The sequence below is a fragment of the Alosa pseudoharengus genome, unplaced genomic scaffold (assembly GCF_046254945.1).
Source record: "Alosa pseudoharengus isolate Yale_2024_CS ecotype anadromous, Long Island Sound unplaced genomic scaffold, YU_APseudo_1.1 YU_APseudo_1.1_scf_23, whole genome shotgun sequence".
Classification (NCBI taxonomy): Eukaryota; Metazoa; Chordata; class Actinopteri; order Clupeiformes; family Clupeidae; genus Alosa; species Alosa pseudoharengus.
The window spans coordinates 7,432,922-7,449,562 of NW_027468685.1; the positions used below are offsets into that span (position 1 = coordinate 7,432,922).

A 16,641-nucleotide genomic window follows, 5' to 3' on the forward strand; every position below is an offset into this window, starting at 1 on the left:
AAGTTGTCCTTGGGGCTGCCATGACATGACCTAATGCAAATTGTTACCTCACCCTGGCCTTAATAAAGATCTCTAATGCAAATTGTTTAAAATACCTCGCCCTGGCCTTAATAAAGATCTCAGCATGTTTCCTGTTCTTCCTATTCCTACCTGATGTATCTGCTCAACTACAAATATTATTTTTCCCCATTTCCCACCTCTCTCTTGTTTCTTTGTTTCTCTTCTTGCTGTTTTTTTCTTCACTAATTCACGCACGCACGCACGCACGCATGCACGCACACCGAAGGGTTGCTGGTTCGATCTCCTGATCAGTAGGAAAAATGTGGGTGGGGGAAATGGTTCTGCACTGCTCTCCCATGCCCACATCCACGGCTGATGTGAGCATGGCCTCTAACCCCTCACTGCTCCCCAAGTGCCACTGTAGCAAGGCAGCTCCCTGCTCCGGGTCAGTGTGTGCTTCACCTCACTGTGTGTTCACTGTGTGCTCTGAGTGTTCACTAATTCTCGGGTGGGATAAATGCAGAGGCCAAATTCCTTGTATAAGTATACTTGGCCTAGAACATTTTTATTTTACATTTTTACACACATCCCCTCTTCTCTAAAATGCCCCCCCCCCCCCACACACACACACACACACGTTCTGATTCATCACCTAAGTGAAGTTTACCTTATAGTATTATAATCTATATCCCTGTCCTCTATAGTGTTCCTACAGTCTTAATACCTCTGTAGTAGCCTACAGTATGTCCCAAAATACTAAAAGATCCCTTTCTTTTCCTTTCTTTCTATCTTTATCTTTCTAGATCTAGTGTATATACATATATCATATTTTATCCCAAAACACTATGAGGTATAATTGTTTTTGGCAAGGGTTCCCTTGCATTTATTGTCTCATACTTGCTCTTGGCCTCATGGCCTTGCAGGATCTGTTAACAGCCTTGTATTTGAGATGCCTAATTGTTGATGGAATAATCTAAGTAAAAGTGAAATGGACCCTTCTAACTATTGTTTGACATTTGCAATACATATCAGAAAACAGTTCAGGTAGTAAGCTTATCTGGGAAGTAATAGTGGAAGGTGGAAGGCACTGCCTTATTCTTATTTGGAGAAGGCTGTCCTCCCAACCCAGAGGACCTGTCACTACAAGAGTCCATGCCTTTGTCAACATTCGATAGCATTAATAAAGAGAATGACCTTTGTTTATTGTTCCATGCCTTGATTGGTTGGTCACTATATGCGAAAATAAGTGATTAGATCCTTGTCCAAGACTGAAAAATTACTGCCACAGTATTTAACTAATGCTTGATTGATCTGAACTGACTTATACATTCAAATTCAAAAGTGGATATGAATATTTTTAACATACATGTTTAACGTATTTAATAACACCAATGCAAACACCACTGGAGCAAGGAATTTGCAAAGTAATCCGAATTAATCAAATGGCGTAAGAGGCTTTGTAGAACATCAAATATCAGAGAGGTTAAATGGTCAGGATTACATCAGTTGAATGTTCTCCGATAGTTCTCAAAAAATCTCAACACTTGAGATACCTTTCCCAAAGAACAAACTACTGGAACATTAAAGCCTTGAACCTAACCAAAACCTTCTATTGCCCTAGATATCATACATACATAAGAGACTGGATGGGGGAGTCAATAATTGTAATCCTTATGAGTCAACAATAACCATCTTTTGGGTTTGGCTGGGAAATCTTTTCAGAGTCTTAATCAAACATGCAGTTCTATTTTAGGAAAGAGTCTTAATTTATTTGGAAATGGGCAGGTCAAATGTGGGGAGGAGGTGGTACAAAGGTTTATCCCATTGACGTGTGCAGATTGTTAGAAATGTTTGCACTGGCATGGTAATGGCACTTTAATTGATTCAAGTAATCCATTTGGAATGGTTCTTATGTGTCCAGATAGAGTTAATACCCTATTATTAGTTAATAGTGACTGACTGCCCCTCCTTTCCTTTCTTCAAAGCTCATCTCAAGACCTTTCTGTTTCTCTTCCTCCACCACATTGACTTACTACATTTGTTTTGGCAATGTATTCTCCACAACAAACAGATTGAATAACTAAAAATATAATGTTATTAATCATAAACTTGGTTAAATAAATAAGTCGTTTATCATCACTTTTATGTGACTGTAGCATACAACAGACCATCTTCTTTGCTTCAGGTGGAATCTTCAGAGCCGTACGGCTCTGGGAATCTTTATACAACAGCGCCCCCTATATGTGTCGGAAAGATCGCAAGTAAATTGCCTACCGTTATTTTTTTTTTTTTCAAAAAAGCAGGCAACAAATTCCTCATTCAAAGTGGAATTATTAGTAGCCTAGATTGAGATTGCTAGATAGCTAGGTCTAAAGAATTAAGGTGATAACCTAATCTCATTCATTTTGTTTGCCTACTTTTCACAACATCATTATTAGCCTGTCTCTGCTTGCTTGTTGTGATTTGTTTTTATTTTAGTTGCATTTCACAAAATTTTCCCCAAACCGACTGGAATTACTGACATCACCTTATTACACTCTGAAAAGACGTTTAGGAAAGTCGGAACCTTCAATGCAAGGCATTGATTTCCCTGATTCTTATATTCCTGTCGGACCACCGACGTGCGCTGGAGCTACTGCGCTTGCGCTAAGCGCCTCAGAGGTAAACATGCCGACTCACATGGTAACTCGGCACGTGAAAGCATGAGAGTGGTGGAGTGCTGTAACTGTCGGTGTGCGTGTTGTTGGAAAGCATGTATAAGTTCAGCTGAATGAACGAATGTGGGCAGCACCAGCTCCTCGCAAGAAGATTTGCCCACTGGCATCCCCATCGCTAATGCCTGGATGCAAAGTGGCCTTGTAATCTATCTGTCTAGCCATTTTCCAGTTGTGAAGTTAACAGAGTTCACCAGGAAACGTGCTACGCCTTTAGAGTACTACAGGTAACGTATGTTAAATTGCTTTGTAGATAACAATCACACAATTCAACAAAAGTTTTTTTTTTAGGCCTGCACGTTTTTGCCTATCCTTTGCTGTCTGTACGTAGGGAAATATCAGATTTATGAACTGAACGTTTTTGACATCCTCTTCGGTCTTATGGTAGCCTATTCGTAAGCTGTTCAGCTACGAATGTCTTGTCACAAGCTGTCATTTCTGTCGTTTCCTGTGTTGTTGCTGGCAATTTCGGTGGTAACGTTACTTTGTTACCCTGTACATGCTTGTGTATTGTTTTAATGGAATTCGAGATCGATCCATCATTTCGACGTGCATACAATCTCTCCCGTCTTGTTTGGTAGATATAGCCATGGCTGGACGAGGCAGAGGACGAGGCCAGTATACTTTCAATGTCGACGCCCTTGGCATCAACAAAGGAGAGGCCCTCCCTCCGACCATGAACAAGCCCTCTCCCCTGTTCCCTGTAAAGACCCTCTTTGTTTTTGTCGTTATTCTTAAAAATGTTGCCACGGTTTCTTTGGTAGAGTGTGAAGCTAATTAAATATCTTTGTAGCCTATGCAGTTCCAGCCAGTGCCTTTGCAGACGGGAGAGGCAGTGGAGTACATGCTCGCCCTCAAGCAGGAGCTCAGAGCTTCTACAAAAAACCTTCCATTTCACATTGTTCCTGCTAAACCCAAGAAGGGTGAGTGGTAAAGTGTGTGTGTGTGTGTGTGTGTGTGTGTGTGTGAGACAATGGCCACAAATAGCACTACACATTTAACCACTTTCTTTAGGCGTTTACTTTCAACTTGTCAGTTTTAATGGAGCTACATAGTGCTATTTAACAACTCAATAGGATTGTAAAGGGGGCGGTGGTAGTGTAGTGGTTAAGGAGCTGGGCTAGCGCGCAGTAGCCTGAAAGTTGTCGGTTCAACTCCCGGCTTCCACCGTTGTGCCCTTGAGCAAGGCACTTAACCCCAAGTTGCTCCGGGGACAATGTGATCCCTTGTAATATAGCTGACATATGTAAGTCACTTTGGTCAAGAAGTGTCTGCTAAATGTAATGTAATGTAATGTAATGTAATGTAAAGTGAGCATGGGTGTACATTGATTGTTCTCTTTTGTAGATGTAGAGAGATACACCGACAAGTACCAGACCTCGGAACCCAAGAATAACACCATCGAGTGGACCCCAGGTGAGCAATACAATCCCCAAACAATGAAGGCGATCTTATTTTGCATGCTGATGGTCTCTGCCCTGTCGACAAAAGGCTTGTTGCAGTAAAGTATAGATGGTCAAAGCAAAGATCTTTGATTGCCACTTTGCTTGAGCCCTCTGGCCAAAACTTGTGTTGTGCGCACATTTTTTAATCTAAAGTGACTTAAAGTACACTTATTTTCATCATAATTGTTTCATCGTAAGTGCTGTGCACAAGCAAAGCATATGACGCATATAGGTTGCTCATTGACCTGTAATACTTTTGACTGTTGAATCTAATGTAGAATAGTATGTAAACAGAATAGTTAAGTGTGTTTTATTGAGAGTAAGAGATAACAGAAGCCTCAAGGCAAATGTATGTAGCAAGGTGCAAACGTTGAGTGTTTCAATCAAAATGCAGAGGTATACAGACAGAAAACTAAACCAACTTTCAAAGAAAAGGATAAATTAGTCGAAATTTTTAATGCAGAGAGTTCGATGTTACAGTTTTTTTCAATCGCTAACAATCTCTTACCTATACTTCAGATACTTTCTCTAAACTCTTAACACAGACTCACACCTACAAAACACAACTGGCCAAATGGATAATTTTCTTCTCAAAAACACATTTTGTTAAATATATTACTAACACATCTTTCTCTGCACACACTAACTTTACCAAAACACTGGAAATCTGACTCAAAATGAAATTATTCTGTCAAAGAATAACACTTTTTTTCACTTCACAAGGTACATGCAGTCAATCAAAGTACACCAGAGGGGTATTTCACAAAACCTAGATAAGGGATTAAGCTGGATGAATTTAGCCTTGACTTGGTTTCACAAAAGAGATGGCACATAAGTTACCATGGGGATTTATTCTCTGCACCTAGCCTGGTCCCGACCATTCACATCAGACCTCTGTGCTAATTTTTTAGGAGCTTTATTCCATTTATAAACTATTTGCTAAATGTATTTGCTCGCAAAACAAAACAGATTGTGTGCCTACTACCATATAGTTATTATTTTAATTGTGATAGTCTTATAATTATTAACATAGGCCTAGGTACTCTTTGTTTGCTTATTTTATTGATAGGCGTTTGATGAATAGCCTACTGTAGTTGATTGGAAGTGGAGCGGCAAGTTCTCGGAGGTATTTTCAACTATAATATTAAGGTATATCATACTATGTGCATCTTTGCAGAGGCAAGCGCTTTCTTAATGACGTTGCGTGCCGAGACAAGAAAGCACTCACACGTGGGTGCATACGTAAATTTGCATTCAGTTGGTCTACCACGCCTACTCCTGCTGTTTTACAGAAATAGCCATGATTCCCCATTCCAAAAAGGACAACTTTACTTCATTGTTAGTCTATATCAAAAGCAGTTGTTCACTTTGTGTGAATGACGCTATTTTCCGCGTCTTTTTTATTCCAACCGTGGGCATTTTGGAGCAGAAACGAGAACGCGCACACATCCTGAATTACTTACACTTGGCTTGACATAGTTGCTCCTACTCATCTTGGATTGGCGTTAGTGAAACGAGTTTAGCTAGGATGACCAGACAACGCTATGTCAAACCTCGCTTTATCACTTATCTTGGATGTCTTAATTCTGCCTTTGTGAAATACCCCTCAGGTTTCAAAATACTAGCTATTGTTGACATTACAAAAACTCCATAGACTTTGGGCCCTATCATGACATTCTAAAGTGCATTGTCACTCGTCAAAAGTCTATTCAAATTTAGTAGGATGTCCAGTTCACATTGGGAGGGGTTTCGCTATCAAAAGTGGAGCGCATGGCGTAACAAGGTGTTCCTAGGTCTTTTAATCAGTCATATGGGTGTGTTTGGGTCGTAACATCATTTTAAACCAATGAGAATGACATCTGTCATTATCTTCAACGGCGCAACGCGCGATATGTCAAATAAATGCATCGGTATTTTGGCATTCAAAGGCGCATTTGAAGGAGGCTGCTTGCGAGACTGTATAGAATAGTCATTCTTAAACCATGCTTTACTAAAACCTAGCCTTCACGCATTTGCACTCGTCTATTTGAACTCATTGGCAAAGTGAAACTAACTTCACCAAGGAGTCAGTCAACGACAAGACAGTTATATGCAGTTACTTTCACTATTGACTGACAATGGGTTACCACCGAAAACATAGGCTGGAAAAAGCAACACTTACCCTAATATTGCTCAAATGACTGAATAAAACAACATTTATCCTGCAGAGGAGTTGCTTATATCTTGTGACAGTGCGTCTTCAGCTGTGCTCCATACGTGTCTCTCGCCTCTCCCCTAATCACTTTTAACCGTCATTACCAATTTGCAAATGATGGTGAATAACTACTCATCATGAGATGTACAGTATTTCGTAATATCTTTGTTCTAATTATGTTTCTCATTGTAATCGTGCAATTTGTAATGCTTTGCATGGATGTGCGCTGGTGTGCGTTGAATGACAGAAGGATGGTGCGTGCACCTACCAATATGACTTGACATGCGCTCTTAAAATAGCATATGAACAACTCGCCATTGACTTCTGACCAGGTTTAGGTGGTGTATGATAGCGATTTTTAGACAATGCGCTAGTCCACTCCCTAGGTTGTTAATTGCCACACCCCTGGGCGCAATGCTTAAAAAATAAACGTGCAAAATACCGAATTCAACTTTGCGCGGGTGAATAACGAACTTTACGCCATGCACTGGTGACCCAAAATACAGCCCTTTTATGTTTCAGTTTTACAGGTATTTGCATGCAATTTTTACACTAAATTTCTTGGTTGGGATTAGGAACTGTATGTCCAACATGTTATGTTCACATTCAAAAGCATTCCAGTAAAAAGCAAATCAGTTTTTTTTTCCTTTACTGTTTAGTACAGGAGGTACAGTAGAAATACTGTTTACAGTATGATAGAACAGAAAAAGTTTTACAGTATTGCTTACCGTGAACAAAATATCCATGAAACACACAAGAGAATTCTGAACAAAAAAACAACAGCAAAAAGCCCAGATAAAAAGGGGGGAGCTAAAAAAGCACAAAATTACTGTATCTAATCTCTGCGATCTTCAGGGTTAGGCCACATGTTTTCATCAACATCGCACTGATTACATGGTCAATGATAGTGGCACGAATTTCATCACTGACAACTGTTCTTGCAGCCTTTGGAATGCCACCACCACGCATTCTTACACCTCTACCTTGCCCTCTCCTTAGGCCTGCTCTTCTCCCTGGGCCCTTTGCTCTTACTCTTCCTCGTCCAGACATTACAGTGTTTGTTCTTTTCTGTTTCTGTTTCTAAAAACATCACTCCTCAAAGTCCTCCTTTTACCGTATAAGTGTCAATGTAATAGAAAAAAATAACCCCTGCCCCTTGAGTCTAAGCCAGACTGGAATCAGCTGTGGTTGGCCCAATTTACCACAACAATCTGTTGTGTGTCATTTATTCAACTGTTCGTTATTATCAGCTGAGATGTATTGTTTTTGAACTGATATCATTGCAGAAGCAGAGGTTTTTATACTGTATCTAAGGTTTGGAATATTGTTTTTGCTATTGTGGGATGTTGTGTGTTAACATTCGTAAATACGGCAAAAACAATCCATAATTTTGTTGGGAGGTATAGGTTGTCTGTTAAGAAAATGTAAGCATTGTGGAAATGTGTTTACTGACTGCACATCGTGTGAAAACGACATGAAATGTGTAAATGGTATGGCCACAAAAGGCCGATGCTGTGCTAATTGTATTTAGAGTTTTGAAAATGTGACAACTGTTTGGACAAACGCTTGTTAGCTACTGAAAAAAACTGTAAATGGATGACCATTCCCATAGTTGTTACTGTAAGTTGTCAAGTTGATGTTGTGTTGAATTAGCTGCTGTTTGTGTTGCAGACTGGAGTCGGCTGCCAAAGGAACTTTGCATCAAAGTTCGAGAGCCCCAAAAAGCCAGTAAGTATCCCATAAGGAGAGGAGAACGTTATACACATGAGAGCTGTGTTACACACATGAAATACACACTGTGTCTTTAAAATGAACAAATCTCATGTTACACAGAGGCACGACCTCCAATGAAGAGGAAGATGAAGGTGGAAGTGGGGAAAGAAGAGATTATCGAAAAATTAGAGGTACATTCTTATTGTTCTTACCACCATAATCCAGTGCATTGGTTTTGTGGTATTATAGTCTATTTAAGTAGCCTGGAGATTCCAGACCCTGGTAATCTAGAAAGATTAAGGGTCTGGCCACGAATACCGTAAAACTCCAAATAATAGCCCGGGCTTTTATTTTCCCAAATCGCCAAACTGCACCGGCTAGTATTAGAGACAGGCGTCTATATGAGACAGGCCTTTAATTCCCTTTACACAAAACTTTTCCTCTGCAAAGATGGAAAATATTATCGAATTAATTATTTCAAACACACTGAATGTCTACCTATATGACTAGGCTATCTGATGACAATTTCAGATCATCATTCATTTAGTGTTGAGATGTTGTTCATTGAGTGAGATACAGTAAGATCCAAATAGCGGGGATAGCCAGAACAGATGAACCACGTTTTAATTAAACATCTACAAAGAGATCTGATCACACTGAAAGCTCATATTTTGTCACTAGCAAATAGCCTATATCTGTACTCTATCAAATACAGTTGCATTATCAGCCCTGACCAAAACCGTTCAGGAATTATTTATGCAAAAGTGGAACATTCTCCCTCCTTTTCGGCACGAATGAAACAGCATGAGAGAGCATGAACCATATTGTTTCTCCCGTTTTTTATTTGCCAAATTTGACAACAGTCTACATTCAAATCATAGCCTACTTCCAGGCGCGCGGGAACATATTTTTGACCAGGGGTGCTGAATAACAAAATAATCATGGATGTCCGACAATTTCTCCCCCAGCATATGATTCGAATTTAGACAGCTAAATACGCCATTTCCGCCGTGTATGAGTAGGTCTAAGAGTGAGAAGTTTTATAATGCCCTGGGCAGCCACATTCCACTGCAACTATGCGCAGCACTTGCAACTCTGACTCATCAATAAAAACTGTGCGCGCACACACCAGTCCCTAGAAGCGCACTTGACTTTACATCATAAACCTATTTCAGTAGGTTATATAGCCAGAGAATGTCCGTAGACGGGCTCTGATATAGCCAAGTCTAAGGTAAATTCCTTTTCTGACTTCTTTCTCTTTATCGCTATGGCATTTAGAATAAAGAATAAAGTTTGTGAACCGTTCTGGTTTTGTTGCCAGCATAAAAACAAGCTTACCATCGGCCTATCCGCAAATTTTAAACACAAGGGATGAATTGAACGATGACGAAGTCGGACATATAGGCATAGTTCATATTGGGAAAAAAGTTATACAATTTGGAACTCTAGCTTTTCCCCACCGCAGTCTTTTAATGCCATCTAATCATAACGTGCGCAGTCTGCGCCATACTTAAGCCCAAATCACACCCAAGATTCGCAACGAGATGAGCAGCAACTTGATGCAACATTCTAAAACCTTGCAACTGTGACCAGACATGTGAATGCTTTGCGACGGCTTGTAACGACGTGCAACATCTAATTCACACTGCTGTAACCTCCTTTCTGTAACTGTTTCGTGTCATTGCGATCTTTAAACAGACAATCTGACGGGTTTTAGAAGATTAAATACAACCCGAAACTAAAAAACAGACCAGGCCTCTACTGGAGACCGGCCTTTAACCCAAACCTGTAGCCACGCCAGGCGTTTAAAAGAGACAGGCGTCTCTTAGGGACTCGGCGATTATTTGAAGTTTTACTGTAATGTAATGGCCTAACTCGAGGGGTGGCACCAAGCGTGCATTTGAAAATCTCACTGCACGCAATTGGATAACACAATACGACCAATGTTTACTGACTGATTCCGGACTTTTTCGCAATTGGATAACACTACGACTGTCATCTGTTTAGCTCGCCTCTGGCCCGCCTATATCAGATACGTGATTGGCTCCCCGTGATACAAGTGGCAAAAGTAACGTTCATCATTACTCATTGCCAGAGTGTCTTACAGAGACAATTCAAATTGTGATCTTGCGAGAACTCTGGATTTTCCAGGGTACTATTTAAGTGTATTACAGTGTAATACAGTGTATTTAAGAAGAATTATACTACTAAGGACACAGGGTCTATTATTTGTGTGTGTGTCTGTGTGTCTCTATGTCTGTGTGTGTGTGTGTGTGACTGTGTGTGTGTGCATGCATGTGTTCCATAGTAAGGGTGTTAAAGTACACATATTCATACCGAACCGTTTAGGTACAGAACATTAGGTTACATACAGATGCGTACCGAATGTACCAAATTTAATTTAATTTAATAATAATCAACAGTAGGCTTCAAATTCAAGTTCCCACACAAACATGTTAAATAGCGGACCATATGTCAGTTTAGTCAATTAACATCAAAAAAACATTTGACACCTTTTCAAAATAATATTCCCATTGCGCATCAAAAATATTTTCAGAGAATTTTAGGTTAACATTATCTACAGCTTACTGTACCGAAAATTCACCAAGCTGAGACTTCAAAAACGAGGTACACACAAAACAGTGATTTTTGCATACCGTTACACCCCTATTCTATAAAAATTAAACCACTGACATTGGCAGAGTGAACATTTCTCAGTAATCTTTGACCTATGACATAGTCACAATTTTATGGCAGTATTTAACAAAATGTAAATTTGATTTTGCCATGAGTAACCATGTTTTAATCTGTAGACACTAGAAAAGAAAGAGGCGGAAGGGAAGTCTGACGAAGAGGAGGAAGACGGAGAAGGGAACAAAAAAAAGAAGAGTGAAGAAGATGAGGAACCAGAGGAGGAGAATGATTATGATGACGAAGACATTGAAGACGTAAGAAGAGAAGTTATTTAGTTATTTCCAATGCAATGTGAAATACGTTTCATGCCGTGTAACTCACAGTTTGATTTCCCCTGGCAGGAAACCGATTACATCATGTCCTACTTTGACAATGGAGAAGACTTCGGTGCCGACAGTGATGACAATATGGACGAAGCCATATACTGAAGTCAATCCTCAGTAAATCCTCGCTCTCTGGGTTTTACCTGTTTACCTTTAACATAAAGTAAACAACTATTTTTTTACAAGGTGTTCTGACCAATCAGATTCAAGCGGACAGACATGGCAGGACACTATAACACCTTTCATAAGGTGAGCTGCTAAAATCAACCATACTTGACTCTGGCGAGTATGCCCAACTGCTAACACATAAGCCAGCTTCAATGTCCATCCATCAATACGTTCTGTTAGCTTAGCGTATAATCTTGCTGTAAGCTAGAGCAGAGTTTTTTAACCACTGTGCCGGGGCACACTAGTGTGCCGTGAGAGATCATCAGGTGTGCCACAGAAAATTAACAAAATGTCACTCACTGGTCCAGAAAAGCAACTGTTGCATCAAAGAATTTATAACCACATGCTCTCATTGATTGTATGATTGCACTATTTGTGGTATGCAGGCATTGTACAACGGGGGTCCATATAATATCCAGTATTCACAGAATCACATATCCAGTTCATAACAACAATTAAATTAGATATAGTCACCTACAAATGAAACAGAGGGCGCTTGTTTTATTGAGCAGGTCTTGCATAGAAGCCATAATAAGGCCATATCTGTGTATTATTTGAAATGTTAGGCTATGGTATGTTTATTTTTTCTTCACACAGGATGTTAGTGTGCCGTGGGACATTTTAAGTGTCAAAAGTGTGCGGTGGCACAACAAAGGTTGAAAAACACTGAGCTAAAGTATAGTACGATTTTCAATTAGGAGATAATTCTTTGAAGCAGGCATTGCTTATTGTTCTTCTAGCACCAAAGCCAAATTGAGGTTGGGCCAGAACAGGAGTTTTATTCTGAGATAGCATCTTGCAAAGTCATGCAGGCTCACACTGCAGAACTTATTTTATGTGCCTGTATTTTTTTTTTTACATTTTTTAATTTTTTTTTTTAAAGAATCTTTTACGAACCACTAATAATATAATTTCATCTTTGTGATTTTAGATTGCTATGACCTTGTAAGTGTGGGTTTCTCATTGCCCTTCTGTAGGTCATGCCAGCATGCTATCCAGTTTCTCCCTATGTTTAAATAGTGATAAACCGCTAACATGGCTAAAATGGTAGACTTGCCTTTGAGCGTGAAAAAACACTGGTCATTGGTCATGAGGAAGATTATGTGAATTGTGTGGGGGGAAAAAAAACGTTTACAATTGTTATTTGTTTTATTTGTTCTGTCCTAAGTCATGCCATTGTTTCAAAAGGAAATTATACCAATTAATGCTTTATGGCAGTATCTGTTTTGTCATATAGGCCTATTATAATAAGCAATAGGTGGTGATCTGTCTTTCAGCATGTAGAAGCTCTACAAATGACACAAATTTGACTCTGTACTTTGCATGAAAGTATAGAATAACATAAATATGAAGTTAGTGAAAACAACAATGCTATTGGACAGTAAAATGTACCATTAAACTGTTCTCAGGCCTTATTGTTGAATGTCTGACAATAACTTCTTTTGTGTAAAATTGGCTACATTTCAGTATGCAGAGTTTGCTTTATTAAAACCATACAGGCAATTTTATTAGTTCTGTTGATATTTCAAGATTAGTTATTCTATAGTGAGTCGTGTATGTTCAAAGTCGGCTTAGTTCTGGTCTGGCATAAACTGCCAAACAGCTATATTTGAAATCAGGGTTGAAGGGCTATATTTTAAATCAGTGTTGAAATTCTCGGTTGGGTTTTGTGAGAACGTAGTACCAGTGAAAACACACAGAGATGTACAGATGTGCTTACAATGTCTTCTAAATCTGGACTTGTTTATTCCTATCTTGAACAGACCTCTTTGGGAAAAGATTAGGCTTCTTTTGAGCAGTTGTCAACACCCTGGAGTATATTTTTATTAGTCATAGATCAGTTGGCGGTATTGAAACTCTTAGCCCATACAAGAATATTAAAAAAAGGAACAGCATACATACATTTTCACACATACATGCATGTTTACTTGTGCTAATTCAGAATTGGATATGGTTATGGTTATAGATTTTGGTAGACACTTTTGTCCAAAGCAACATACAAGTAACAACAATACAATAGTTACATTTAAAATACAATACATTCACAATTTAAAACATTGGTAAGACTACATTAAGGAGAATAGGAGAGCAAAAACAAACAACGATGTCAATTCAATCAATAGTTTAATGAAAATATACAAATACTATAATATACAAACCATAACGCAAGAAACGCTTAATAAACTAAGTGCATGTTGTATAGTAAATGTACTATACTAGTACTGTGTGTGAAGTGACTAAACTAGTTTCAAAATTGCTCAGTTGACAAAAATTAAGACTGAAATTAAGTATCGAAAGTATTGAAATGAAGGCTTCAGTTTTATTATAAGCAAACAATATGCTCAATCTCTTAAGACATGGAGGAGCATGATTAAGTAAGAGACAGTGGTTGTTGAGTCTACACAGGCGTAAGAGAAACCTGTGAGTGTGTAGATGACAGAGAATGTGCTGGGCTCTGGAGGATCCCATGTCTTCTTGTACAGTGATTTCCTGTGTATTAGCCACATTGTGTATAAACCGCAGGACAGTGTTTTATGCAAGTAAAAAAATAACACTCAATACCATATTAACTGCCCTTAAGCGCATAGCTGAAGACATTTTTGCAAAATCAATATATGAACCTCGGCTAATAGTTGGGAAATTATAGGTCTGGAGTGAGAGGGTGCCATGTGCTGGTCTGTGCAGAGGTGGCCGTTCCCCAGTGTGCAGCAGAGAGAAGTTAGACTGTGGCAGGAAGAGGCGGATGTACAGGTAGGCCTACATCATTCTGTGAGAATAAACAGGCATCCTTGAGCTCAAGTTCTCTTTACAACTCCTACCCAACACTGGCTGGTTAGTGCGCTTTGTAAATATTGGGACTTAAAAAATATTTTTTGTTTTGGGGTTTGTGTCTTGATGACTAAGGACATTAGGCTATTTTATTAGGCAGAGTATTGTATATTGTGATGAAATCACATGGATATTGTTAAGAAATCCTTACCTCATGCCAAGTTTAGGTTTATCCCGTTTAGGTTACCTTGGAGGTCTTTGGGTGGATTCACCATGATCTTGTTTATGAACAATTTGACCACAATAGTATTCATGTATGATACCGGTAAGTTAAAAATAAGTTTCATCTTCACAATTACTGATGACTTTTCCCGTCTATTAGAGAAAGATGTCATACAAATGAAACTCTGCAACACTGTAGTACAGTGGTCCCTAAACTACGGCCCGCCACCTCATTTTGGGTGGCCCCCCAAAACATGTCCGTGGTATATAGCATATCACTGCAAAAACTGCTTATCTAACAAAATCTAACCAAGTGTTATTAATCTTATATCAAGATAAAAAAAAACTAGTTGGTATTGTTTTCAGTATAAAGAGACTTACCTAGTGCTTTCTTGTGAAATCATTTGACTTAATTTAAAAACAATTTGACTTATTTTAAGACATCTCATCTTGAAAACAAGCAAATTTGTCTGCCGGTGCGTTAAGCAAATTTGTCCTAAAAACAAGCAAATTTGTCTGCCAGTGCGTTGAGCAAATTTGTCTTGATAACACTCCTTAAAATAAGTTAAAGTCTTCTTAAATTAAGTCAAAATGATCTTTTGAGAGGGCGCTAGGTAAGTCTTTTCATACTAAAAACAATACCAAATAGATTTTTTAATCTTAATATAAGATCAATAACACTTGGTTAGAATTAATTTTTTGCATTGTAGCATCTGGCCCGCACGGGAGAACGACATCGTCAAACTATGACCTCCGTAATTTCCCCCATTCATTCTCTATGGCGAGTCTTAACAATACACGTGAAATACTTTTTTTGTCCACTGGTGGTTGTTTTGGCGCTGTTTCGCGTTTGCCATCGAAAACGGAATGAAATGTAGGCCTACCTGCAAACAATGTAAGAGGCCTATGCTGACTGCATCAGTGCTCAAAGTATTCTAAAAGTTTATCAATTAATTGTTAATAACTAACTAACTTCTATTTAAGTCATATTTCTGGGACTTTCTGGGATAATTATTCACTCATTCAAATGTTCATAGAGTTCACAAAGTTCTCATAAGGTGATTTCAGATGTTTTTGCTAGCACTTAATAAAACTCTCATAGTTTGAGAACTTTGAATTCTTTGTAGGATATTGCTTGTTCACAACTTGAGCTGTGTATGCAGACACAGAGTTCAGAGTTCACACATTTGGAATATAATACTTCTGGGACTCTCGACTTCTAAATTATAAGTTTACCTGCAAACCTCAACTTCTCGTCGAAGCAGATAGTGCAGTGGTCACAGGCAAGGTGAGGCATCACGCGGGATTCCCGTGTGATGCATTTTGTCGGAGTGAGTGTGCATGTGTACCAACGAGTGTGCATGTGTACCAACGTCTCTGGAGAGAAGGCGCGCAATTTGAACAAGAAATCGGTTCTCAAACGGAAGTTTTGATTGCAACAATTAGCTAGTTCATGCACCAGGGTGTAAATAGCATGCAGTACTATAAACACCTGGGTACGAATAGCATCCACTTCTAAACTGTACATTGATGCAGACAGCATACCTTATTCAGAGTGTCTATTACACAGCTGAGCTATTCACACTCAGTTATGTAACAACAAAAAAAACATGTTGCTTGTTTAAAAAAAAAAAAAAAATATATATATATATATATTATTACATTGTGTAATCAATATGCCAGATTAAATGCACAGGGGTGCAAATAGCATACACTGATATTTGTACCAGACGAGGTACTAATAGAACACATTGCTGTGTGCACCGGGGTACGAAGAGCATGCATTGATATTTGTACCAGACCGGGTACTAATAGGACACAATTGCTGTGTGCACCGGGGTACGAATAGAATTCACTTCTTATTGCACCAGGGTACGAATAGCATACACTGCTAATTGTACCAGGGGTGCAAATAGCCTTACCCATAAATATATGGTGGAAATAAGTATTGAACACTTTTTTTTTTTTCAGTAAGTAGCCTAAACTTCCAGTGAGTCTATTCGAAATTTTCTCCACACATTATATTAACACACATATAAAAAATCCAAACATAAGAGTTTTGTGTATTAAAGTGGAATGACACAGGAAAAAAGTATTGAACGTGCCTACTGACATTTCTTCAATACTTTGTGGAAAAGCCTTTGTTTGTAAAGACAGCTTCAAGACATTTCCTGTATGACAAAACTTATTGGTCGCAGTATCAGGTCTGATTTTGGCCCATTGTTCTAAACAGATTCCAGGGATCCCTCTTGTGAATCCTGATCTTTAGTTACTTCCAGAACTTTTTAATTTAATTGGCTGCCTTCAAATCTTTCTGGAGCTTTCTCCGAGTGGTCCTTGGCTCTTGGAATTGACTATCCTTCTGACTCCCTGGTCAGAAATATTACGAGATCCTGTGC

General features: G+C 38.9%; 1 protein-coding gene across 1 annotated transcript; it reads left to right on the plus strand.

The window, feature by feature from the left end:
* The first annotated feature begins 2,675 nt into the window (after positions 1 to 2,675).
* LOC143140375 (DNA-directed RNA polymerase III subunit RPC7-like) lies at positions 2,676 to 12,666 on the plus strand. The gene is made up of 8 exons (XM_076301194.1): positions 2,676 to 2,941; positions 3,296 to 3,417; positions 3,508 to 3,637; positions 4,062 to 4,130; positions 8,025 to 8,081; positions 8,187 to 8,257; positions 10,880 to 11,014; positions 11,102 to 12,666. The coding sequence occupies exons 2-8, from the start codon at positions 3,304 to 3,306 to the stop codon at positions 11,186 to 11,188; spliced, it is 663 nt and encodes a 220-aa protein (XP_076157309.1). The 5' UTR covers positions 2,676 to 2,941; positions 3,296 to 3,303; the 3' UTR covers positions 11,189 to 12,666.
* Positions 12,667 to 16,641: the final 3,975 nt, after the last annotated feature.

Excerpts from the sequence above, each read along its gene's own strand:
- LOC143140375 (XM_076301194.1), top strand. The coding sequence starts at position 3,304 with ATGGCTGGACGAGGCAGAGGACGAGGCCAGTATACTTTCAATGTCGAC. Across the intron at positions 4,131-8,024 it reads CACCATCGAGTGGACCCCAG|ACTGGAGTCGGCTGCCAAAG; the intron begins GTGAGCAATACA and ends TTTGTGTTGCAG. Across the intron at positions 8,258-10,879 it reads AGATTATCGAAAAATTAGAG|ACACTAGAAAAGAAAGAGGC; the intron begins GTACATTCTTAT and ends TTTAATCTGTAG.